The following is a 27,623-nucleotide window of genomic DNA, read 5'->3' as shown; positions in this document are numbered from 1 at the left end:
TATTTTATTTGTTTTATTTTTCATTTTAATTTTTATTATTTATTTTTTGAGACGGAATCTTGCTTTGTTGCCAGGCTGGAGTGCAATGGCACAATCTCGGCTCACTGCAACCTCCACCTCCCGGGTTCAAGTGATTCTCCTGCCTCAGCCTCCTGAGTAGTTGGAATTATGAGCATGTGCTGCCACACCCAGCTAATTTTGTTTTGTTTTGTTTTGTTTTTTGTACTTTCAGTAGAGATGGGGTTTCTCTATATTGGTCAGGCTGGTCTTGAACTCCTGACATCCAGTGATCCGCCCACCTTGGCCTCCCAGAGTGCTGGGATTACAGGAATGAGTCACCCAGCCTAATATTTATAATCTCTCCACCTCTCCCCACTCCTCACTCTGCCAGGCGTTTTTTATTGGGTTAGTTTCTAAAACTTGGCCGCCGCGTTTCTTTGCCGTGCCAGGTAACTGGAGCAAGTGTGCTGTTTTCCAGTTGCACACTCCAGATGCAAGGACAGTGCTGAGCAGTGTTCAACACATCCAATCTCTGAAAAACAAAGGAGTTATTATCTGAGAAGTGTTCACACCCTTAAAGCTTTCTTTTTTATTTTTAAAAAGCTTAGGTTTACAAGTTAGAGAAATAAACAGGTACTTTTGAAAGTGAATTGAAACCAACCCATTCTATCAAACATTTAATCAGAACATCTGTTTGTGTTGAAGCTTTCTGACTTATCAAGAGGATTGGTGGTGAGTGGAGACGGCAGCCTTAGAGTGCCCTCTTGTCTTATGTTTATCAGGGGATCATATTATCCTTGAAGGTAGCTTCTCTGTGCTGCAAGACTTTCCTCACTTACTGCTTCTTCCCTGAAGTCTTCAGCGCAGACAGGCTTTGCACAGCAACATGTAGCATTTTCTCAGTCTAGGAGTTCAAGATTGTCATTCTAGGATACTATTTAGCAGTCATTTTTAGATACCATTACACAGAATGCTGTGGAATTTACTTCATGCCTCAAGGCCTAAGTGTTATTTCTCCAAAAAGACCTTATCTATGTTCTCTGTCTTCCTTATCCTTACTCTAAATTAAGTTCAGCTTTTATATCTAGTACTTTCCTTTCTTATCATGTATTTCAGTTTTAATTTATTTATGACTGTTCTTTTTTCATAGTTGTTGACTATCTGGTTCCCCACTTGACTAAAAGCTCCAGCTAGCATGTCAGATCTCTAAGGAGATCTCTGTGAAAGGAGTTAATGTCTAGGTAACATTCAGACTTTTAAGGTATGATTATTTGACACCAGATATCCACTTAAAATATGAGAAACACATTAGAAATGAGGATTTAAAGCTATTTTTAATAGCTTCTGGAAGAAAGTGGTATGTTGATATAATAAAATGAAATTCTAACGTGGTAATAATCACATATATGAATAACCTTTTTAAAAATTTATACAAAATTGGATCATACCATATGTACTATCCTGCTCCTTATGTTTTTCACTTAATCATGCATCTTGGCCGGTTTCGGTGGCTCACACTTGTAATCCCAGCACTTTGGGAGGCCGAGGCCAGCGGATCACAAGATCAAGAGATTGAGACCACCCTGGCCAACATGGTGAAACACCGTCTCTACTAAAAATACAAAAATTAGCCGGACATGGCTGCACGCGCCTGTGGTCCCAGCTACTCGGGAAGCGGAAGAATCGCTTGAACCCAGGAGGCGGAGTTTGCAGTGAGCTGAGATTGCGCCACTGCACTCCAGCCTGGCCACAGAGCGAGACTCCGTCTCAAACAAACAAACAAAAATCATGCATCTTGGTGTTCTTTCATGTCAGCACTTGATGCAGAGGTTGCTGGTACATTTCACGGCTGTATTATGTTCATTGTAATTTATTTGCCAGTTTTCTATGTTCAGCCCATCTTCTGATATTATAAAACATACAGCTTGGCATATTTTTGCAGGTATACCTAAAGGTATATTATGTTCTAATATGGTTTGTCTGTGTCCACCCAAATCTCATCTTGAATTGTAGTTCCTATAATCCCCACATGTTGTGGGAGGAACCCAGTGGGAGGTAATTGAATCATGGGGCCAGTTGCCCCCATGCTGTACTTGTGATGGTGAGTGAATTCTCTTGAGATCTGATGGTTTTATAAGGGTCTTTCCCCCTTTGCTCGGTGCTTCTTTTTTCTGCAACCATGTGAAGAAGGACATGTTTGCTGCTTCTCCCACCATGACTGCAAGTTTCCTGAGGCCTCCCCAGCTCTGTGGAACTGTGAGTCAATTAAATAAATTACCCAGTCTCAGGCAGTTTTTTATAGCAGTGTGAGAACAGACTAATGCATATTCCAACAGTGGAATTGCTTGGTCAAAATATGTGTTTTTTTTATTTCAATAATGTGATGTGTAATTTTTGCCTCATGTTTCTTGATCCACAAGATATTGGGGAGATTTTCAAATTTTCTAATGGAGGTATCTGATTAAAGAATTTAAGCAAGATAAATCACTCAAACCTAGAAATGATCATAAAGTAATCAAAAGTAAAGTGACGGTACACACTCTGAATTGTTAAATAGTAGAGGAAGAAAATTATCAGAAAAATTACAACCTATGCCCCCATTTAACTGCTGATTTATTAGACAAAAAAGAGAAAATCTACACTTGTTGGCTTGTTATATTATACTAATCTGGCTTGTTATATTATTGAAAAATATGTTTTTAGCTAAGGCTAGCCACTAGACCAAATTAAAGTAGACATTCTCTATTAAAGATGCCTGTTCTCAATGAAAACACATGGGCATAGGGAGGGAAACATCACACACTGGGGCTGTTGGGGGTTGGGGGCAAGGAGAGAGAGAACTTTGGACAAATACCTAATGCATGAGGGGCTTAAAACCTAAATGATGGGTTGATAGGTGCAGCAAACCACTATGGCACATGTATACCTATGTAACAAACCTGCACGTTCTGCACATGTATCTCTGAACTTAAAAAAAAATAAAAAAATTAAGATGACTGTTCTCAAGTATGGAAAGCATTTAGAATCTGGGGTGCATGTTGTTTGTAGAGATATGATATTGACATGGAGATGCCATAATTCTGTATCACAGGCACTGTAATCCTATATCATGCCTCAAATCTAGAGGCATTACAGTGGATTTGAGATTAATTTGTTTTAACCTGTTCTGGCATCACTGGATATTCTTCCTACTCTGGAAACCGTCAGAGTCTAAGACCAACAGCAGTTCCACTTTTGCTGTCAGGAAACTCATTGACCCCTCCTATGTTAACAAAGAGTTGCTACTGTTGGATCACCTGTTGCTATGTTTTGACAACTAACAAAAATCTCCCTCCTTTGCCGCTCCCACCCCATTTGATTGCAGAATAGAAGTGTGATAAAACATTTTCATTGCCTAATACTGAAAAGTAATTGTACCTTTGGTTATTGAGTTAGCAGGGTGGAGATTGGTTGGCAGAGATCTCAGAATAAAAGATCATTGAGAAACTATGGTTTGATTTCAAAAATCTTACATTTAAAATGGAGATCAATAAGGGAACAACATAAAATTGTTTTTTATCAACTATTGATGTCCATGTAGAAATAATTTAAAGTACTGATGATTTATACCCAAGGTTCCTTTTTTTCCCCCCCCAGGGCAGAATTCTGGCATTCTTAACATTACTGAGCTATTCCCTTTTGACTTCCAGATGGTAATAAAAGTGGAACGTTAAAATACGGAGTTATTCGGTCTTTTTGCAAGGAGGTAAATGGTCAGATGTCATGGTCAAAGCCTAGGTGGTTCTGTTGTTTTGAGAAAGGGTCTCACTCTGTCCCCCAGGCTGGAGTGCAGTGGCACAATTATGGCTTACTGCAGGCTCGACATCCTGGGATCAAGCGATCTTTTCACCTCAGCCTCCTGAATAGCTAGGACTACAGGTGTGTACCACTATGCCCAGCTAATTTTTGCATTTGTAGAAATGAGATTTCACCATATTGCCCAGGCTGGTTTTGAACTCTTGGGCTCAAGCGATCCACCCCTCTCAGCCTCTGAAAGTGCTAGGATTACAGCCTGAGCCATTGTGCCCAGCCCAGCCCAAAGCCTGGTTTTAAAGAAGATTAGCTATATCTCTTAAGCATCTTTAAAAAGGACCACAATACTTACCTCTATAAAAGGAAAAAACAACAACAACAAACCTAAAAACAAGAACTTGCTTTCTAAACTTTTATTTAAAAAAAGTTTTAGGTCCAACATCTGTTTATGTAAATATCCAAAGGAAACTCCCAACCTTGTACACATATATACTCTTCAGCTCTTCAGTGCCAATATTGTTCCTACTGTTTCTATTATACATACATATTTATTTTCATGTTTGTCTGCTATGATAGACTGCAGAAACTCCCCTCCCCAACCTCCCTCATGACTATTGTAATAGCTGACACTTGGTGGTTGTTAAGAATGTGTTGATTTAATAAATGAAAGTCTTTTCTCTACCAGCCCTAATGCCAGTTTGTCATCCAGAGGCTGACTAGGGATTCGTGTTATAGCTCAACCTCATTCTAAAAATTCACTAGTAAAGCCTTACAAGCTAGTACCACTGTGATTGCAACAATAGTGACCAGCCACCTATTTAAAATAGATTTTTCAAAACTATCAATATAGGCCAGATGCAGTAGTTCACATCTAAAATCCCAGCATTTTGGGAGGCTGTGGTAGGAGGATTGCTTGAGCCCAGGAGTTCAAGACCAGCCTGGACAAGATGATGAGACCCCGTTTACATTTTTTAAAAAACTATCAATCTAATATGTGCTTATTTAAAATAGTTAAATAGACAATAACAGTGGCTTATGCCTATAATCCCAGCTACTTGGGAAGCTGAGGCAGGAGGATCACTTGAGGCCAGGAGTTCAAGTCTGCAGTGAGCTGTGATTGCGCCACTGCACTGCAGCCTGAGCAATAGAACAAGATCTTATCACTTAAAAAAAAAAAAAAAAGTCAAATAGTGCAGAAATGTACAAAATAGAAAGTACCCTCCCCTACCCACAAAGTATCACAGTTAATTGTATAATGGGTATTCCTGATACTTCATGGCAAATGGCTAGTGATCAGGAAACAGGCTCCTTGTGGATTTAGGGACCCGGAGCAGGAGTCTGAGAAGAAAGCACCTTAGCTAATCGGGACTGTGATCCCGGCCTCGTCATCTCCTTGCTGCACTGTGTCTGATGTTGCAGAGGGAGCAGAAACGTATACTGCTCCCTGCACGGAGCTCTCTGCTACTCCATTGATTCATTCATTCATTTGGCTTTGACAAAAAGGATATATATGGTATATTTCTTTTCCTTTTTTTTTTTTTTTTTTGAGAGTGAGTTTCACTCTTGTTGCCCAGGCTGGAGTGCAATGGCACCATCTCAGCTCACCACAACCTCCACCTCCCAGGCCCAAGCAATTCTCCTACCTCAACCTCCCAAGTAGCTGGCTAATTTTCATATTTTTAGTAGAGACGGGGTTTCACCATGTTGACCAGGCTGGTTTTGAACTCCTGACGTCAAGTAATCCACTCACCTTGGCCTTCCAAAATGCTAGGATTATAGGCATGAACCACCATGTTTGACCTATATGGTATATTTCTTTAAAAAAAAAAAAAAAGTATGACCATAGAGCTGAAAAGATGATGAAGTAATCATCTGCCTTCATTCAACAGTGGTCTAGACCCTCAGCCTGTTTGAGGCTCTAGATTTAGAATAACCTTTATCATCTGAAGGAAAGGTACATTTCACTTGAACCAGACACTTTTCTATACCAGCAGCCTCTCCTTCAAGCCTCACTATGGAATGTGCTCATTTTGCCTCCTGTTGTAAACTTGCTAGTTGTCCCTTCTGGCAAGTTGATGCATAATTACCTTTTGTCAGACGAGAGTCAGGATCAGGACCTGGGGGACTGAGCCCACCAGGTGTGGACTGCTCAGGCTGACCTTCCTTGACCCTGCTCTCTGGCCAGCTTCTGCTGCTCCAAAAGAGCAACCTCACTGCAGGAGATGTACCTCTTAGGGTTGCTTCAAGAATGACACCCATCCTTCTCTCCTGGAGACTTGGTTGCCCAAGAAAAAGCATGTATATAAATAGAAATTCTCCTAGCAATAGGAATAATATGAACAGTCAATGTGGCAAATTGAATTAGCTGTAAATCAGTTTTCTTAACTTTGAATCAGGGTTAATTAATCTTAACCTCTTTGACTTGACAAAATAAGATCAGAGAGAAAGGTTATTTTCAACATTGAGGGTTAGCCAAAGTAAATCAGCAATGATAATAACACAAATAGTAATAAAGTAAGAAGAGTAATATAATGAAAACTGTTTCATTGAGCACCTATATATCAGAGGCTTGATGCTAACTAAATATTGTATTTATATTGCTTTACAAAATTTCTAAGATGAATTGCATGTTAGATATTATTATCCTCCTTTCAGATGAAAGAATACTTAAGTAACTTGGCTGATTATGAAACTGTTAGTAGTCCAGCACTTTGGGAGGCTGAGGCGGGTGAATCAGGAGGTCAAGAGATCGAGACCATCCTGGTCAACATGGTGAAACCCCGTCTCTACTAAAACTACAAAAAATTAGCTGGGCATGGTGGCGCATGCCTGTAATCCCAGCTACTCAGGAGGCTGAGGCAGGAGAATTGCCTGAACCCAGGAGGCAGAGGTTGCGGTGAGCCGAGATCGCGCCATTGCACTCCAGCCTGGGTAACAAGAGCGAAACTCCGTCTCAAAAAAAAAAAAAAGAAACTCTTAGTAGTAAGTGATTGGGCTGTGATTGGAGCCTATTGTACAAAGTCTTCGATTTGCAACTCTAATCAACTGACATTGGCTTGGAGTGGTCTAGAACTTCAATGCATTGTCCAGGGATGGCCAGAAAGAGTGCTGAGATTGATTAGCAACATCTGCTGTGAGCCTAAGAAGGGACTGGGGGTAGCAGAATACAGCAGCATGTTTCCCTGCTGCGTCACGCTGCCTCTCAAGCTAATGTAACTGAGGGAGGAAGGAAAGTCTCCTCACCTTACAGTATATTTTGGTGAAGTGTCACAGTGTGACACTCTTGTGATAAAAACCACCTGGTTTCAAAGTGTCCAGAGGCTGAAATGTGCCAGGGCAGAGCTAGTGGCTCCCCACAAATAACAATCATCCCATTGGCCAGGCAGCCCCCACAGTGCTCCCAGCAGCAGCACTATCACATCTCAACAATGCGCCTTTGCCCACAGACACATGGGCCCAATGGCTGGCACTGACGGTTTCCCTGAAAAGTGCCACTGTCCTCTGTTCTGAGTCAGCCTTATTGTTCAGAGCTTAGAGAATGAGGCACATGTCCAGATATGGGACAATAATATGTGCTATACACTTGCGGTCAGCAATATTGTAGGTCACCATGATATCAAAACCTTCAATTCTACAGTGCTCTGAAATGACCTCCCCATGACCTAACCCTCAAACTTGTGAATACCTATTTGCCCATAATTCAAATACCATTTCCTTTGAAGTCTTCTAGGATTACCACCCACTAGCCAGAGTTAGCTTAATGATTTTTTTTTTCAATCCATTATCTAAAACCATGCCAATACATATTTGACCCTTGAAAGAATAAATGAACTTGTGTGAATACCTTAGAAATTGGGAATAAATTACAATAATTTTTTGAGACTCAAAAGGATGAAAGGATCATAACTATTTCAAAGATACATTCTTTGGATCTACTCTGATCATGTGTGAATCTCATAGTCTAATAGCAGATAGAGTAAAGGAAGGGTTCTGGGCTGTATGATTTCTGGATATAGTGGACTGGAGTCAGTGGGGAAGGGGATGCTCTAGAAAATGTGGTTAGATGGTTCTGAAAGAATCATAGACATGAGGCTAGTGAGCAAGGAGTGATACAGTTTGAAAGCGCTTCATTTGCATGTTTTCTTGCTTTGGCCTTGTACGAAAGTCATTGACATCTCCCCCACTGGTATATGAAAAGCAGATAACTGATGTAGTACATAGTTAAACAGCAGTATCTATGGCTAGATGCATTTTATAGCCACAGAGGGAACTTCTGCACAAAACGTTAACTAGTTTTCAAAAGCCTACTGAGCTGGGCGCAGTGGCACGTGCCTACAGTCCCAGCTACCCGGGAGACTGAGGTGGGTGGATCGCTTGAGTCCAAGAGTTCTGGGCTGTAGTGTGCTATGCCCACTGGGTGTCCGCACTAAGTTCGGCATCAATATGGTGACCTCCTGGGAGCAGGAGACCACCAGGTTGCCTAAGGAGGAGTGAACCGGCCCAGGTCAGAAACGGAGCAGGTCAAAACTCCCGTGCTGATCAGTAGTGGGATCCCACCTGTGAATAGCCACTGCACTCCAGCCTGGGCAACATAGCAAGATCCTGTCTCTTAAAAAAAAAAAAAAAGTCTACTGAAAATCAGATCTTGTGTCTTTTGTCCAGTGGAATGCTTTGGGCTGTAAGTAATAGAAAGCAAAACTTTGAATGGGTTATACAATAAGCAAGATTTACTATCTTAAGAACAACAAATCTTGAGATAGGGTCACAGAATGATTGGTTAATTCAGCAGCTCTGTCACATCTTGAAAAACTATTTTGCCATCCTCTGTGTTGGCTTTGTTCTCAAGGGATCTCTCGGGATTGCAAGATGGCTGCTGCATTTCCAGGCGGTACATGTTTAAGGGCAAGGAAACCTTTCCCAACCTGCCAGAAGCCTCTTGTTACATCATCTTGGCTAGAATTGGGGCACATGCCTGTCACAAACTCACACTACAAATCACTGGTAAGGAAAATGGGGCTACCAAAACTGGCTTAGGTATTTCAGTTTTACTCCCAAATTTGAGATAAGGTCACCTTCCTTGGAAGAATCAAAACTTGGAAGCACCTCATCAAAATCAGGATTCTCTTAATAAGAAGGAAGAAGGTACTTTTCTCTTGAATAGGCAACCAACATTTTCTGCTACATATGCCTCGATGGAAATGCCTCGTTCATATTTCCATATTACTCTCTATGGTAGCAAATTATGGGTTTTTAAGCTGCAAGTATGTTAATTTGGTGATGGTGACCACTTTACATATTAAAAATGTAGCCATTGGCCAGGTACAGTGGCTCACGCCTGTAATCCCAGCACTTTGAGGGAGCTGAGGTGGGCGGATCACGAGGTCAGGAGTTCAAGACCAGCCTGGCCAACATAGTGAAACACCACCTCTACTAAAAATCAAAAATTAGCCAGGCATGGTGTTGCATGCCTGTAGTTCCAGCTATTTGGGAGGTTGAGGCCGGAGAATCACTTGAACCCAGCAGGCGGAGGTTGCAGTGAGATCATGCCACCACACTCCAGTCTGGGTGATAGAGTGAGACTCCATCTCAAAAAAAAAAAAAAAATAGCCATCATCTGGTGAGGGAAAGGCAGTATACCCAAAAACTCCAGAAAAATCTCCATTACTTGATGCTACTAATGAAATCAACCCTTCATCCCAGAATTAGGACAGGTAGTGGATTGTAAAGACTTAGGTCATTCTACTGGGAGGAGACAGTTCCTTGAGATAAGAAAGCAAAAAGAAGCCAGTTCTGTAATGAACAGGGGAGAAATGCAAAGGTCCTGAGGCAGAAAACTGAAAGTGTCTGAAAGCTGAGTTGACTGGCTCACAGTGAGCAGGAAGAGAATGGCAGGAGGGGAGAATGCAGACGCGGAGAGAGGGGCACTGCAGAGAGGACTTGTCAGTCCTGAGAAAGGAGTTGAGGTTTTTATTCTGAAACAGAGAAAAATCACTGAGGGATTAAAGAGGATCTATATCTGTAAAATGACAGTAATCCTCTGCAGGACAATTTCATACACTGGAAAGAGTAACACCATTTGATAGAGGCTTCCTGTCTTTAGAGAAGCTACTTACAAAGACCCAACTTAATAGACAATTGCCAGGAATTCAACTTCATTATCTTGATTCCGTACAAAGTTGACCTTTAGTTCTGGTTGGTGGATGTATGCTTTCTGGACAGGTTAGCCTAGGGAAATGATTTATTTTAGAGCAACTCTAATAAGATATTTTAAATAAAAAAAACAGTGCCTCTGAGGAGAAAAGAGGCTTAATTTCTCAATTCAGCGGTTGATCATTCATTGATCTCTCAACTGAGTTCTAGAGTAAGATGCTGCCCTTTTGGACAGAAAAGGTTAGGCAGGTCCATCTTCCCCACATGGTCAGCCAGGTCTCCTTTCAATACGGGGCATGGGTCACACGTTCTGGGACATACACTTAAGGGGCTGACTTCGTAACAGCGGCTGCATGTTCCCCTTACCAAGTGCTTTTCTACTGCAGGTTGTGTTTGTAGAACCTAGTGTGTTCCAGAACTCTCCTGTTTCTTTACCAGTTCCTTGATTTAAAAATTTTGTTAATTTTTTCTTCACTTTTTCAATAATCTTTATCGAACTCCTGTGCCTATGTGGAGATAAACACATCACAAGGCACTGAAGAACAGTGTTAGGACAGTGTTAGCACATGGTGCTAGGGAGCTCAGAGAGTGAGCACTTATCTTGCCTGAATGGGCTTCTTGGAGGAGGTGACAGAGCTAAGGTTTCAAAGGAGTCTCACTCATGCTGACATCTCTGAGAAAGATGGATCCGGGAGTGGAAAGTGATTTGGAGACTGCTGGAGAAATCCAAGGAGAGACCAAAATTCTTGGTCCAGAGGTAGAGGGAAAGTTTGCTTAAAGAGGTAAACAGGTTTTCAGGGAATAGAGCCAGGGGAACTTGGAGGATGATTGGGCATAGGGCAAAACTGAGGTAATTCCAAGAGTTTGCAGCCACACCCATCTGCTCTCTAAGAAATAGTTCCCAAGCTGAAACTCAAAGGTCACCAGTGTTCTTCATGAGATCCTACTCTGAATCTATTACCCTTTTTCATGACCGCTTTTTGGAACATTGATGAAGAGGAAGTAGTATCATGTATGGTTTCAGAATAAAGTGCTTGAGTCATTCTATCAGCTCTTGTTTACAGAACGTATTAAGATGCTTTCAAGGAAATACAAATAATTATGATTCTTCGATGCCTATTTCCTGCCAGTGGTCAACCAGTCTTCTAAGTATGGTTTATGTGAGAAGTGAAACTATTTTCCTAAATGCTGTTTCTTTTCTCTTTTCATTATGAAGTATATTCGGTGCTCTTCGAACTGGTGCTTATATGGTGTACATTTTGATGACCAAAGGCCTGAAGCAGTCAGTTTGTGACCAGGGTTTTTACAATGGACCTGTCAGCAAATTCTGGGCTTATGCATTTGTGCTAAGTAAAGCACCTGAACTAGGTGAGTATCTTCTTCCATTTCCTCTCACTCTCTTTGCAGCAATATATCCACAATATTTATTTAGTGAACAAAGAAACAATCGGAAGGTCCTATTTTGTTGGTTGCAGGAAAGTTACAATGAATGAATTTGAGTTCTTGACTGACTTCTACTTTCTATTATTCGCTCCCTCTTTCCTTTTAAATAATTTTACATTGTGTATATTAAGAGCAGATAGTTACATTGAACAGGCTGATTTTAGAGCACTACAAAAAATATACTTCCAGGGGCTTATAAAATGTACACAGCCCCCTTTCTGAGGCCCACTGAGCTGAGCTAATATTAAAATACGGGGAAAAAAGAGCAACACAGCTGTTTCCAAGTCCCATATCTGAGCATTCTTTCATCTGCAGAGTTAGGATTCAGATTAGAAATTAAGCTTTTCATTTGGGGACCCTCATGTTCTCATTAACAAATGCTAAGGGTTGGTCTCTGGTGGTGTTTGCTTTTAATCTTCCAGATGGCCTTAGGGAAGGGAAATGTAATTTACTTTCTAGAAATTAATAGAAAACACAGGCTGTATTTGTAGATTTCTATAATTTTTCCCTCAACTCTTTAGTGATCTTGAATATAAGTGTGGCATAGGTTAGCAGACATACTCAAGTCAAGGAGTGATGTGGGCACAGTTTTCCAGAAAATGTCTTTATTTACACAGAAAGATATCTACTGGTGGCAATAATGCTAGCAAATTGGTACAGACTCTTAGGCCAACCTGGTCACCCTCTGGGGTTCTGGATTTTTTTTTTTTAACCTGGAAGTAAGAATTGTATATATTTAGTTCAAAAGATATCAATTGTGATTTTTGCCATTGTTTTCAATGGCAAAACAGCAGTTACTTTTGCACCAACCTAAAATGTATTGTCCCCTCTCCTAGAGAAATCCAAGGAGAGGCCAAAAAGCCTGGGCTAGTAAGGCAAGTCCAGAGGTAGAGGAAAAGTTTGCTTAAAGAGATAAACAGGTTTTCAGGGAATGGAGCCAGGGGAACTTGGAGGATGATTAGGCGTAGGGCAAAACTGAGGTAATTCCAAGAGTTTGCAGCCACACCCATCTGCTCCTAAAAAGGGAGTTTGTGGTTGCATTTCCTTACAAGCCACCTGCAACACAAGCTATGAGCAGTCTTCTTTCTGTAAGGAGCCCCTTGTTCATGTCCTGTGTCTATTCAGATAGAATGGGAAATGTCTAATGTGTGCAGGGCCAGCAAGCCAGTCATCATCTACTGGATGCTAGAAACCTGCTTTCTACAAGTAGATGACAATTGGTTTGAGCTTTTGTCTTCCCAGGTCAAAAACAAGGGAAGAGCAACAGAAGAAAACTTTTACTGAAAACCTTCCTAAGAGAGGCAGAGGTACAAAGACAGTCCAAAATAACTAGATAACTACCGCATGCATGTGCCCACCCGCACACACCCCCACACACGCCTATACACACGCAGCCTATGAAGACAGTCTCAGGGTGAAATGCGTTAGTGTGGATTCATTCAGTCATTCATTCAATGCATTTATGTTACCACCAGCTGAAATAGAATGGCAACTTTATCTAAAAAAATAATTTTACAATATGATTATGAACAAGGCCCCAGGAGGTATCGATACCACTAAGTATGAAGTCATAGGCTAGAGAAGTAGTTTTCACCCTGGATCTACAGACAAAGCCTGAAAAATCTGAAGAGGTATTTCTGGGAATTTAAAAATTATATAAGAGTTTTAATTTGCTTTGATTCATAGAGTTTTTGAATCAGAGCACTTGTTCTCAAACTGGGGTTGACCTGAGAGTATGAGCATGTATTCTTTACTCTTGGAGGTTTTTTTGGGTGGAGGGGGCATAGTCTTACTCTGTTACACAGGCTGGAGTGCAGTGGTGCAATCTCAGCTCACTGCAGCCTCCACCTCCAGGGTTCGAATGATTATCATGCCTCAGCCTCCCAAGTAGCTGGGATTACAGGTGTGTGCCACCACACCCAGTGAATTTCTGTATTTTCAGTAGAGATGGGGTTTCACCCATATTGGCCAGGCTGGACTCAAACTCCTGACCTCAGGTAATCAGCCCGCCTCTGCCTCCCAAAGTGTAGGGATTACAGGCGTGAGCCACCACACCCAGCCATGACTTTTTTTCTTTAAAATAAATTAACATGTTATTAAAGTTTGAATTATTTAAGTTGAGAAATATATCCCTCTGACTTTTATGCTATTTAGTAACCTTATTAATCCCCTATCTTTTTTGACAAAGGCCTGACTACATAAATGCAGTGAATGCATGAAACATGTGGTTTCCCCTGAATGCTTCCCCTGAACACTTTCACAATGTCTACTTCTACTGTTTTCAAAAAAAAATTTTTTAATAAGAAATGGTATGATGCTTCTGACGTTTAAGTCTCAGATCACAAAGAAGCAGCCTTAGTGTTTTCTTCTAGAAATGCCTTTTCCCTACAGGGACTACTTGTCTGTATTGTGTTCTGAGTTATATGCAGTTGTATTTGAGGTGCTTGAGAACAAACACAGTCCTTTCACAGTCGTTTCTACCTTCTGGAGGAATAATTTATCGAAATGCCACCTCAAGCTATCTGTAGTGATGAATTTCCTTTAAAGACATAATTAGATCTATGTTCTCTGTCCTCCTGACTTTTAGGATTCCTAGAGAAGACCTCCTAGTGCAGCACCCAGAGGTGTTCATGTTTTCATCCTACATCTTGGTTGTGTTGATCCTGATGATGTTAATATCACCTGTCTTAATTTAATCCAGGCCCAAATGTCCACGCCCCTCGGCCTCATAGTGGGCATTGTAATTGAACACAGCATTCTCTCTTGAGACCCAAAGGAGCCATAGTCCAGTCTCCTACTTGCAGTCCATAGGACCGATGTGCCACTGGCATGATAATCCCTTTCCCTGGAAAGGTCTCATTCGTCACAATAATTTATAGCTGTCCTTTGTGGATTATCCAATAATTGATCCCTTTGCAGTTAAAATATGAGATTGAAGTGTTGGGAGAAATAATATTCTAATCTTGACACAGTTATTTAATGAGGCTAATTAGTAACACAAATACTTCATACTTCAAACCCTTTATACAGATAATTTTCATGTTCTGAGTACCTTTTTTTTTTAACATTTAAAAATACAGAATATTAGGCTGGGGGCAGTGGCTCATGCCTGTAATCCCAGTACTTAGGGAGGCTGAGACAGGCGGATCACCTGAGGTCAGGAGTTTGAGACCAGCTTGACCAACATGGAGAAACCCCATCTCTACTAAAAATACAAAATCAGCCAGGCACGGTGGCACATGCCTGTAATTCCAGCTACTTGGGAGGCTGAGGCAGGAGAATCGCTTGAACCCAGAAGGCGGAGGTTGCGGTGAGCCAAGATGGCACCATTGCACTCCAGCCTAGGCAACAAGAGTGAAAGTCCATCTTAAAAAATAAAAAATACATTAAATAAATATAATATTGTTCTTCAAATATTCTGGAGCTCCTTTGACGATGGCCATTCAGAGGGAAACTGCTGACTCAAAACAGATCCAAAATCAGTGCAAGTGTCTCCAAGACAAGCAGCCCAGGTCTTTATAGAGTGAACATGTTGGCCTGGATGACTTTTTTATTCCCTTGCATTTTAGAGGTTAAATTTCTTTCCAGTTTTTGCAGTTGGAGAATCTTGTCACTACAATTTAATTAAGAGATTTACCCATTTGGATTAGTTAGCACTTTTCTTATTTTGGGGTCCCAAGTTCTGCCTTTCAATATTCTAAGATTCTGGACTCTCTTATAAGCACCAAAAGGAAAAGATCTTGTGAGAATAATAATAATAAAAAAAAAAGTTCTTTCATGTATAATACTGAAACTGTATCCCCCCCAACCCCCACAAACTCACACTTTTGTTTTAAATTGCAGTAAAATATACACATTTTTCAGATTGCTGAGCAATCATCACTCTATCAACTTCCAGAACATTTGCATCTTCCCCAGCTGAAATGCTACTCATTCCACACTAACTCTCCTTTCACTAAACTCTTAATAAATAGCAAGAAGAGCTTTCTGTTTCAGCAGAAAGCCATGAGCTCATTTCAGTGAATTATGGGGTTGCAGTCCACTAGAACAAGTGAGAGGAAGGGAGCCACTAACCTGCTTTGTATGCCAAATCTTTGAGCACCTACTATTTGGATTATATTAAAACCTGCTGAGATTTGGTTTTGTTAAAACTTGGAAACATCTGCTCTGAGCCCAGGTCCTTGCTCAGTTGAGCATGTCATTGTTTTTGAAGCTCTGACTCAGCAGCCCTCTAGCTAGCTCTGGGAAGAGGGACTCAGCTGTGTGTGACAAACCACACCCACAGAGTCGCCTCTCTGTGTCTCTTGGTGGCTGAGAGCACCCTGGGGATTTCCAAATGCTGGTTGCTTTTCCTATAGCTGCAAAGGTATAGCTCAAAAATGACACTTGGGTATGGGAAACACCATGCCCTGTCTGAAAGCTGCCTCTTGAATGAAAATAGTTGGACCAAAGGTTAGAGAGATCATGATAAGAGAATGTGAACCAGGAAGTAGCTAAAATGACATGACTGAAACATTCAAGAGTCTAAAGTCCCATTGCTTGTACTTGGCCAAAATCCTTCCTGTTATGCCAACAGGACATTTGAACAAGAAAGGTTGATTAAGCAACTCAAATACACAGTCCCTCTGATAGTTTACATTTCTGGGTCACTCTATAGCCTCTGGAAAGCCCCCAATTATCATGACTTGGCAAGACTCTGGCTTATGACAAATTAAATGTGACATTATGTGGTTTCCCCAGAGGAAAAATAATTTGTACCTGCCAGAGTGGCATAACTCATGCATCTCAGCTGCCATATCCAAGACCGTGAGAGGTCTTGGTTCGCCCTTCCAGAGCCCCACTAGTTTTCCCCTGCCTGAGGGAAACTACCAGTCTTTGGGTCAGCAGTCCTGGGGACAGTAACCCTGATAGGGCGTTGAATGGTGCTATGGATCAGCTCCAGAGCCATTGCTGGGAGATGCTCAATTTCATTCCTGCACCTACCATCCTGCATATACATTCTGGAAAAAACTCCTAAGCAAATTCAAATTAATTTTGTTGTCAAGATTTTGGGACATGTTTTCCCCCCTCCTGTCCCCCACCCTTCTCCCCTCCCTACCCCTAAAGTAACTAGAAACACCCAGTGTGTCTCGGATAAACTGCAGATACACCTTCACCTCCAGACTGGAGAAACACAAAGCCATTCTCAACTCCAGAATTGTACTTTTCACTTTCCGTCCTACGCTAGCCCATTCTAATACGGTTTTTCTTAATCATTCTTTAGACAATAAAATTTTAATATAAAAGTGATGATAGAGTTAAATTAAGCTAAAGAATTAGGATGAAATGCATATCACTTTATGACAAATTTATTATAATGTGTTTGGAATTGTATGGGGGCTTATATTAGTGAATGGTAAGAGACTCATAAAAACATCTATTAAATTATGAATGACTAAATTTGTTTTAAACATACAGTTTCTTGGATGTCTACCTTCTTTCCACTATGAACAATGGTCGCTGGAATTGATTGTGTCTGCGTTATTGTCCACAGAGGGATTGGAGGCACAGAATAGTGCTTCTACGGAAATGGTAGATCTCTTACAGGCACACAAAGATAGCACAGTTTAACACTGAGAAGCAGACCCAGGGTCTCCTGACACCAGTTTTGTCCCTTAAGTATACTTATGAGGGTTACCATCACCATCCGTCATTATTAGCCTGTCTGACATTGATAGACACCATAAAAATCAGGCATTTTTCAAGAGAGAAGATAACTTCAACAAAAATTTGATAATAGGCTCAGAAATATAGCAACAGACAACTTTCCTTTTTATTTTTATTTTTTTGAGATGGAGTCTCGCTCTGTCACCCAGGCTGGAGTGCAATGGCATGATCCTGGCTCACTGCAACCTCTGCCTCCTAGGTACAAACGATTCTCCTGTCTCAGCCTCCTGAGTAGCTGGGATTACAGGTGCCTGCCACCATGTCCAGCTAACTTTTGCATTTTTAGTAGAGACGGATTTTCACCCTGTTGGCCAGGCTGGTCTCAAACTCCTGACTTCAGGAGTTTGCCTGCCTTGGCCTCCAAAACTGCTGTGATTACAGGCATGAGCCACCACAGCTGGCCAACTTTCCTTTTCTATTGTAAACAAATATGAAATAATAGGATTTAACAGTTTAATAGGAAAATAAACTAATAGCTCTCCTAATGAATGGAGTGGGGCACCATCTTATCATTCCAGCCACTGCCATCAGATCTTAGAAGTCTTTCTCCATAGCTCAGCATTCTTTGACCTTGCCCAGTGCAAGCATTTTAGGCCATCCATGAAGTACATGAGAGATAAGGTAGGAATAAGTACTAGTTTTTGTACTTAATTAAATTTTAGAAGAAGAGAAAAAACCAGGGCCAGGCATGGTGGCTCACGCTTGTAGTCCTAGCACATTAGGAGGCCAAGGCTGGCAGATAGATTGAGCCTAGGAGTTCAAGACCTCCTCTCTACAAAAAAAGGTTTTTTTTTAAATCAGCTAGGTGTGGTGGCATGTGCCTGCAGTCCCAGCTGCTCCTGAGGCTGCAGTGAGACATCGGATTGCCTGAGCCTGGGAGATCAAGTCTTTAGTGAGCTGTGATAGCGCCTAGGTGACAAGGCAAGACCTTATCTCAAAAACAATTAAAAAATTAAAAGAACCTTCTAGCTCTTGTTTTTACATTAAGAAAAGCCAGGTTTGAGTTCTCCAAAGGTCATGAAGGATGTCGGTTTTTCCCATGTCTCCTAACCATAGAGATAGGAAAGAGAAAGAAGCATTTACCTGTATTAGCCTGTTTCTGTCCCACATCCTCGTGTATCTTCCCTTATCCTCTTACTCGCTAATCGAATTGGGTGTATTTTTCACTGGACTTCCTCTCCATCCAGTTTTACACAAATGTTCTACAGTCTATTTTCAGAGCCCTGAGACTTTTCAATGAAGCGTTGCAGATACACAGCATCTACCCACCTCAGCATCATTCCTTGCCTCAGAAGCTATGGTCTTTTCCTTCAAAGGGATATTGTGAGACAAAACTCTGATAGATCCTGGGAAGCTTTCAAGTTAATTCCATAAAATGAAAACTGTTATTTGTAATTTCTCCTCACTTGATTCACTGGTATAAAACATTCCTATTTCCCTCGTTAGCAAATGTGTCTGGAAGAGGACTTTTGTCACCCTTTTTCTGTCTGCCTTTTGTTTAGATTTTGCTTTTCTCACTGCCACTTGCCCAGGCTTTGTAATTTACAGGAGCTCACAACGATATGTGTTTGAGGTGTACCTTTTGTCATGTACCACAGAAAAATTGTGGTTTTACTAGGTTATAAAGAGGTCTTAGAACATGTTGCTGGGAGCTTGAGTTTCCATCTGTTTCTTTTGATTGATAAATGATCTAAGACAAGTCAACTGTCCCCTCCAGGTGATATTTTCTAAAATGTATGGTTGAGTTAGGAGTTGGCAACATAGTTGGTAGTGTCCCTTCCAAATCAATGATAAATACGATTTTGTGTGAAATACCTTGAAAGAAACATTTGCTGCTTGCCTATTGTGTCTGAAGTGGGCCATGCTGATTATCTTACTTCATGCTCAGGCAATTCCATACTACTCTTTTCAATTATCACCAATTCTGTAGATGAGGAAACTGGAAACAGTGAGGATAAGAAACTGGAAATAGTGAAGATAACCTGCCCCAGGTTACAGAGCTCGTAAATACCAGTCCAGAGTTCTAATCCAGTCCATCTAACCCTCTAGTCCTAGCGTAAGATGTCTACCCTCTTACAAAACTGTAAGTCATTGTCATTGGTGGTCAGGGACCTCACGTACCTTCTTCCCTTTGTCTTTCAGGAGATACAATATTCATTATTCTGAGGAAGCAGAAGCTGATCTTCCTGCACTGGTACCACCACATCACTGTGCTCCTGTACTCTTGGTACTCCTACAAAGACATGATTGCCGGGGGAGGTTGGTTCATGACTATGAACTATGGCGTGCACGCCGTGATGTACTCTTACTATGCCTTGCGGGCGGCGGGTTTCCGAGTCTCCCGGAAGTTTGCCATGTTCATCACCTTGTCCCAGATCACTCAGATGCTGATGGGCTGTGTCGTTAACTACCTGGTCTTCTACTGGATGCAGCATGACCAGTGTCACTCTCACTTTCAGAACATCTTCTGGTCCTCACTCATGTACCTCAGCTACCTTGTGCTCTTCTGCCATTTCTTCTTTGAGGCCTACATCGGCAAAATGAGGAAAACAACGAAGGCTGAATAGTGTTGGAACTGAGGAGGAAGCCATAGCTCAGGGTCATCAAGAAAAATAACAGACAAAAGAAAATGGCACAAGGAATCATACGTGGTGCAGCTAACACAAAACAAAACATGAGCAAACACAAAACCCAAGGCAGCTTAGGGATAATTAGGTTGGTTTAACCCAGTAAGTTTATGATCCTTTTAGGGTGAGGACTCACTGAGTGCACCTCCATCTCCAAGCACTGCTGCTGGAAGACCCCATTCCCTCTTTATCTGTCAACTCTAGGACAAGGGAGAACAAAAGCAAGCCAGAGGCAGAGGAGACTAATCAAAGGCAAACAAAGGCTGTTAACACATAGGAAAAAATGCATTAACTAAGTGTCACATTACTCTAAGATGAAAGATTTTTCTCTAGAAATTGTGCGAGCACACACACACAATCCTTTCTAACCTTTACAGACACTAAACTGGAGCCAATAGAAAAGCTAAAAATGAAAGAGACACAGGGTGTATATCTAGAACAATAACGCTTTTGCAGAAACTAAAGCCTTTTTAAGAAATGTTAGCTGCTGTAGCCCCCATGAGAAAAGATGTCTTAATCATCCTTGTGAAAACAGAGGTAAACAACTAGGTTTCAACTAACTTCACCTTCACTTCATAGCCTCAGGCTAGTGAGTTTGCCAAAACCAAAGGGGGCGAATACTTTCCCAAGGTTGTTCCTGGGAGGATGGAAACAGGACAGCCCAGGTCCCACAGGGGCAGCTCCATCCCAGAGCATTTCTGATAGTTGAACTGTAATTTCTACTCTTAAATGAGGTATGAAGCATTATCCTTTTGTTCAGTTGCCCCGAGCTTTTGAACAGAGGAGTAAATACAGAATCGAAAAGATAAACACTCAACCAAACAATGTAAAAATGAGTTCTGTAGTATCTGTAAAAAGACCCAGCCTAGGACCACTGTGAGCTGGAAAAGGGAGAAAGACAGTAGGAAAAGAGGTGAGCTGAAGATCAATTCGATAGACAGACGGCGTGTATGCCCCTCCCTATTTCACTTCACACACATTCATAACTTTCCAAATGATACCCCGTAGCACAGCACATATTTCCTACATTTTTGTGAATTCCAAAAGGAACCCGCAGGGCTCTTCCTGGGATATTGGATGAACAGTTTCTGCATCATCTGCATTTGCTCCCCAAGCAATGTAGAGGTGTTCAAAGTGCCCTCTGCTGGCTGACTGGCGATACTACAACAAACTTCACGGCAAATTGGGCTGAAAGTCGACAACAAAGGGCCCCCTATATACTTATCCCTCAAATTTTAAGTGATATGAAATACTTGTCATATCTTTGGCCAAATCAGAAGATAGTTATCCTGCTTCAAGTCAGCTTCAGAAATTGTTTAAAAGGGACCTTCGCTCTGGAACTCAAAATCAATTTATTAAGAGCCATATTCTTAAAAAAAAAAAAAGCTGGATAATATTATCTGTAATATTTCAGTCCTTTACAAGCCAAATACATGTGTCAATGTTCCTAGTATTTCAAAGAAGCAATTATGTAAAGTTGTTCAATGTGACATAATAGTATTATAATTGGTTAAGTAGCTTAATGATTAGGCAAACTAGATGAAAAGATTAGGGGCTTCTGCACTGCATAGATTACACACACATAACCATGCATACACGCACACAGATGTGGGGTACACTGAACTTCAAAGCCCAAATGAATAGAAACGCATTTTCTGGCTAGCAGAAAAAAAAAAAAAACTTGTTTCTCTTTCTTCCTTTGAAAGTGTACAGTAAAAGGGATTTTTTCAAATTATTTTTATATTATTTTAGCTTTAATTGTGCTGTTGTTCATGAAACAGGGCTGCTCTGCTTTTCTGTCAGAGATGGCAAGGGCTTTTTCAGCATCTCGTTTATGTGTGGAATTTAAAAAGAATAAAGTTTTATTCCATTCTGTGTGAATGGTTTGAGCAGTGAACAAAGAATCCATGCAAAGCAAGTCATGATTGGAAGAATGAGGGGGGGGGCAGTGCAGGGGAGGAAAGCTGTTACATCTGTGTTGAATTATTGTGAGCAGTCTATAATGTCTTGGTGTTGGTTCATAGATGAAACACAACTGATGGAAGAATGTATTATAAATTATGCAAAATCTGACATGAGCTGAAAAGACAGGTCCTGTTATAAAAACTAATAGATTCTTAGGATGTAAATGTTATTTTGAGCTTCGCAAATACACAATACTGTGCAATAAGGCTTTTTTCCTTATAACAGAAAATGAGGATAATTAAAATGAGGAGAAGGCCACATACCAGTTGACTTGAGTTTAATTGAAGGACCCATTGGAGGCTCATCTGGTTGACTTAATTATTTAATTCAGTGATTTATTGCAGATCTTTTCATGCAGGTTAGAATAAGGAAGTGAGCATAAACCTTAAAAAGACTCTAAATGATGCTTCCAAAGCACTTTCATCTTGGTATTAGGTTCATGTTTGTCTTTACTTGTAAAATAATTTGGAATTTTTGTTTACAGGGTGAATGTCTTACATTTTTTAAATTTGCTAAATGTATCTAAAGGCATTTCCAATGTTCATCATGGGAGGAAAAAAGCCACATTTTTTTAAGAAAACAAAATTTTGGTAGTGTAGGTTCAATACACTCTTTCTAACATCTCAGCTTAGCTGCTTTAATCATATCAAGATATGAGGCTGAATCACTGGCCCATGACAAATCTGAAAGCTACCAGAGAATTGACTGCCACATAGATAATCCTGCTTGCTGTCAGTTAACATTCCAGAAAAACTTGGGCAGGCAAGTTTTTATAGCTGCCCCACTATGCTGCAATAGAGTATCTTTCTATTGAAGATTTTCCACTGCATTCCAATCCTACTATGGTGAAAACATTGTTCTTGAACTAAAAAAATCCTTTATTTCATACACACACAATTTCATACACTAGGTCTGAGCATCAACCCAAGTCCACAAGTTTGCATTGAAGTTCTAGTGAGAAGCGCTCTATTCATAAAGCAGGGGGTTTAGGTGGACCTTCTAGTGTTACTTATGGGAAAAGAGTAACTACCGTATTACATCTAATTCAATGCCAAAGTACCAAATTAAAACCACGGATTGAGGTTGTTATTCAAAGTCACTTACTCCCATCCTTCTAATTATGCTCCACTACAAAAGTAAGGGGAGGAGAGGGAATACTTTACATTTACATTGTGAGAGGGAAAAGAAAGGGTTGATTATATCCCCCTTGCCTCTCCATCTCTCTTTATTTACGTAAAGAAATTGATTAGAACATAGACTAATATACCTGGACTGAGTTAGAAATGTCATATTAGTGGGTTTTGTGGGATTGATTGGAAAGACAGTGAGAACCTAGGAGAACAAGAAAAGACCCACAGAATATCTTTTTTGAAATGAAGTCTCGCTGTTGCCTGGGCTGGAGTGCAGTGGCACGATCTCGGCAAACTGCAACCCCCGCCTCACAGGTTCCAGCAATTCTCCTGCCTCAGCCTTCTGAGTAGTTGAGATTACAGCACCCACCATCACTCCTGGCTAATTTTTGTATTTTTATTAGAGATGGGGTTTCACCATGTTGGCCAGGCTGGTCTCGAACTCCTGACCTCAGGTGATCCACCACCCTCTCCCGCCCTGTTTCCCAAAGTGCTGTGATTTCAGGCATGAGCCACTGTGCCCGGCCCAGATGTCTTTTTTAAAATCAGATGTAGCATCTTCATAAGGTGAACCTGTCACATAGAAATAACCAAGCTCCTGGAGTACAGTGACGCTAGCATAGAATGTTCCAGACATCTGGCCATAGTCCCAGACTCTGAATTAGCCTGGGAGGGACAAAATGCTCAGACTGCTATTTTTTCTGTATTCTGATAGTACAGCTTCTACTCAGAGACCATGTGTGTGTCACATAACCCAGGTAGCTAGAGCACAGTCTGAGAGCTTCTTTTTCTGGTTTGCTTAATGATTCTTTAACAGAGTAACTAGATTGGCCAAGGGGTGACTCAAGAGGGCTGTGAGGAGAGTGTAGAACCAATGGGTTTTACCTCTCTGAGTTCAGAGCTTTACGCTGTATAAGCATGGTCCATGTCCACCTCTTTAGACACTTCCTTAAAAGTTTCCGTCGTGAAAATCATACTGTGTCAGAATCTTGAGAGAGCCCAGAACTTCCCGGTAGTCAAAGGTAGTGTCGTTCTTCAGTCTTTGTTTCCGACAACAAATATCTCACTCTCAGTTAGAACGATCGTAGAGCTGGTGTCCGTGCTGCGAGTCGTGTCCACAGCTTTTAAAACATCGTTCTCTTTTCTATACCACACCTGTTTCTTTGTGCCTCAGACTCATTGCCATCAGGAAGAGACTTTGCCGAGAATCCACCACCACATTTGGCCAGTGGTGTACACACATTAAAGTGAGAGCTGATGAAATCATGACGCCCTATTTTGTTCCGACAATCAGTATGAAGGGGTAGGTCCCAGTCTGCCAGTGAGCCAACAGCCTCTGTACGCTGGTATCCGAGACTTACAGGAAGCAAGTGTCAGTGCAGCCACGGCCTTTTCTTGAATGCTGTTGTGACAGACTCCAGTTATAAACATCTGCGAGCCATCTGGCACAACGCAGAGCTGAAGAGGCCAGTTCAGTGCACCTGCACAGAGCACTGAAGAACATGCACAAGCCTCTTGAACCATCCAGTTATTTTCCTCATCCTCAGAGACTTTGACAATTCAGGGCTCACAGACGGCAGGAGGGAATTCTCAGGCTTCCCTTCCTCCTGAATGACACTTTTTAAAGGAAGTGATGTGGAGGTTGTTCTAGGAGTTAGATGGACAGTGGGAGCACATTCGTGAGTGGGGCTTGGGGAGGTCTCAAAAATGGCACTCTGGTTTTAGGCTGAGCAGGCAAAAGTCTCACAGTAAGATATATTTAACTGGACGTCTAAATCCACAACTGCATTGTAGTAACCTCTTCTGAAGTAACTGGTTAAATTAAGAACTGGTTTCATAAGTTGGGGCCAAGCCACATTTACAGCCCACTCCGGCCTGCAGTGAAGGGTTCTGACTCACGCTGGTATTTAAGTGCTGTTACTTTCCCAATGCTTTAGTACCACTTGAGCCTGTATTTCAATGGACAGAAACCAAGAAGGCCACAGCAGTAGCCTAACAGTCCTCCCTGGTCATACTCGTTTCAAACAGCTCTGCCTGTCTGGGCATGCTCAGGCAGGAGGTTGCTTGCTGCTATCTTGAAAACCACTGGAAGATTGAGCTTCTTGGGGACCTCAGAGCCTGTGTTCATATGGAAGCCCATCCATATAAGCTTCACAGAGCAAATCACAGCAATGTTGAAGTTGTTATTTTCAAGTGCTTATTTCACGGCATTAAAAAAAGTATTTTTTCCTGGTGAATTAAAATTAAAAATAAAATCATAACTTTTGATTTAAAATCAAACTGTGTTTCTGTTTTCTTTCTCTCTTACTCTGGGCAGTTTAAATGGAACATCTAAGACACTGAGGGTTCCTCAAATATTCAGAAATGCCATTTCCACATTTGCACCCACAGGCTCAGGGAATGGAGACGGGTCACTGAAACTCCTTGCTTTCTAGTAGAGCCCAAAAATGTTGTAGCTCTCAACTACCACTGACTAAGTGTCCATAAGATGTCCAGCCCTTCAGTAATCCCTTTCGTGGATATAACATTTTATAATACACATTTTCCGCATCTGTTGATTCACCAGAGCAGTCTTAATTGGGCAGACAGACTAAATTGAATCTCCATTTTAACAGATAAGGAAAATGTGCTCATTAGATCCACTGCTACAGAAGTGGAAGGAATGAAATTTGAACATCATCATCTCAGCTTGGATTTTGCTGCAGCCATTCAATCTTTTGAAAAGAATGAGAGTGTAAATGAATAAAATTCTAATACTTGGCACTGATCTTTGCCATGTCATTGGACAGAGCGTCTCAGGGCAAAATACATGTTAGGGAAAATAGTAAGTAGACCTCCTTCTTAGTTAGTGGTGCAGTACGTTACTCACATGGGAGCGGGCTATGAGCAGAAGGAGTCTAAGTCATCCAGTCCCCGATCCCTAAATAATTTAGCCTTCAAACTCCAGTGTTCTGATAAGTTCCATTGCATACTTTACAGGTGAAATAGTCTGTCCCTCTTCATGACTTTTTGGAGCATCATTACAGTGTGTACAAAAGCAATGTCCCTACAGCATTTATATTTAAAACCCAAGAAACCATTATTTGTGCAGGCTTCTCATGGCCAAATTATTGCCTCTTCACATCTCAGAATTGTTCAGATGGAATTTTGCAATCTATTTAATGTATTTTCTTAACTTAGGGTTAAATGGGGAAAAATCCATCCTGCACACAATGTGTTCTTATTAACTTCAAAAAGGGACAGGAAGGGGGAGGAAATTCAGACTTCAGGGAGCGTTTCTGTTTGGTTAGCGAAGTCCCAGAAACCTAATACATATGACAGTGCCATTATGTACCTTCTATTTATTACATGTCTCAAAAAGTGGAAGCTTCAGAAATTAATAAAGCAAGCATTAAAACATGCAAGCATATCACTGTCGCCAACAAAAATGCTGTACTTATGGAACTCCAAGACCAAGATATATTATTCTTCCTATGAAAGAACAAAAATAGGTTCATAATACCAATATTTCGGTAATGTAACCACTCTTGGCTGCTTTTTTTTTTTTTGGAATAAATGAATTTAGGTGGGTGTCCTAAATCAATAGGCAGGACAGTTAAAATAACTGAAACAGCTCCCCACTGGTTGGTCTGTAGCTGATTCGTCTCCAGTCTTGGTAGGTCTGGGACAGGGTCTCGGTTATTACCAGATGCTGTTCCCCAAGACAAAACTGGGAGACCTGAGTGCAGAGACTTCCACAGTGTGTGTGTGTGTGTGTGTAAGAGGAGACGCTGCACTCTATCCCCCTAACCTCACAAAACTAGACACATACACGCACAGGATGATACATGTGCCCTCTGCCTGCAGTGCCATCTCACTAAGCAAAGGATTCCAGGCAAGTAGAGAAGCTCTAGGTCAGGAAAGATTGGGTGCTACTGATCTAAAAGACATTGTTATCTAATTAATTATCTCACATCTATCCCTTTTATATTTCTATATGCATTTTGTTTGTTTATTATTTCTTTTCGGAGAAACGGTCTTGCTCTGTCGCCTAGGCTGGAGGGCAGTGGTGCGATCAGGATTCCCTGCAGCCTCAACCTCTTGAGTAGCTGGGACCACAGGCACATGCCACCATGCCTAGCTAATTTTTTATTATCTGTAGAGACAGGGTCTCCTTATATTGCCGAGGCTGGTCTCAAACTCCTAGGCTCAAGCTATCCTCCTGTCTTGGCCTCCCAAAATGTTGGAATTACAGGCATCAGCCACCATGCCTAACCTATATCCATTTTATGTTTAACTGTTTTTCATTGAAGGAGGGAACCTTTGGGATTTTTGCCTTATTATGCATCACAGAGTATGTATTTATATGGGGAAAATCATACACATACACACTATGAAAGCATCGTGGCAGCCTAAGGGTTAAGCACATTCCACAGCCCCCTTCTGACACACCACCCATCTCACCACTGGACTCTGTCATCTTCGGTATTTTCAGCCCCCCTCCCCAGGGTGAAAACCCTGTGCTACACTCTGGGGTTTCACACACAGCTTCCTTTTCTATTGACTACACTATTTCCTTTCATACTAGAGGGAAAACCTATCCCCCTGGGTGTTTCTCTGCTATGTTTTATTTGTGAAAACTCCAGTGGGTATTTGTTAAGGCTGTTAATATCTCTCTCTGAAGAAAAGAGAACAGGGTTCACTATTCCTGCATTCTCTACTGCTTACAGTTGTATATGAGTTACTATAAAAACGACAGAGCTCTTTTGCAAAGCAAGCACTTTGAATTAGAAGCAGTTCTAATTTCAACTTAGTTTTAGAATAATGGAAC

At 41.2% G+C, this 27,623-nt stretch overlaps 1 protein-coding gene across 2 annotated transcripts in view; it reads left to right on the top strand.

Moving 5' to 3' along the window:
- The window catches only part of ELOVL6 (ELOVL fatty acid elongase 6), a 156,064-nt gene extending 130,971 nt beyond the window's left edge, over window positions 1–25,093 (top strand). The window contains exons 3-4 of one of the 2 annotated variants that reach the window (XM_017509751.2): window positions 11,159–11,310; window positions 19,234–25,093. In XM_017509751.2, the coding sequence (XP_017365240.1) occupies window positions 11,159–11,310; window positions 19,234–19,658 (577 nt within the window). In that variant the 3' untranslated portion in view covers window positions 19,659–25,093. The remainder of the gene's footprint in view (window positions 1–11,158; window positions 11,311–19,233) is intronic. The other variant, XM_017509766.2, reaches the window with a different exon arrangement.
- The last annotated feature ends 2,530 nt before the right edge of the window (window positions 25,094–27,623 follow it).

The sequence above is a fragment of the Cebus imitator genome, unplaced genomic scaffold, assembly GCF_001604975.1.
Source record: "Cebus imitator isolate Cc_AM_T3 unplaced genomic scaffold, Cebus_imitator-1.0 Scaffold17, whole genome shotgun sequence".
Taxonomy (NCBI): domain Eukaryota; kingdom Metazoa; phylum Chordata; class Mammalia; order Primates; family Cebidae; genus Cebus; species Cebus imitator.
This window is presented reverse-complemented; position numbering and strand designations above follow the sequence as displayed.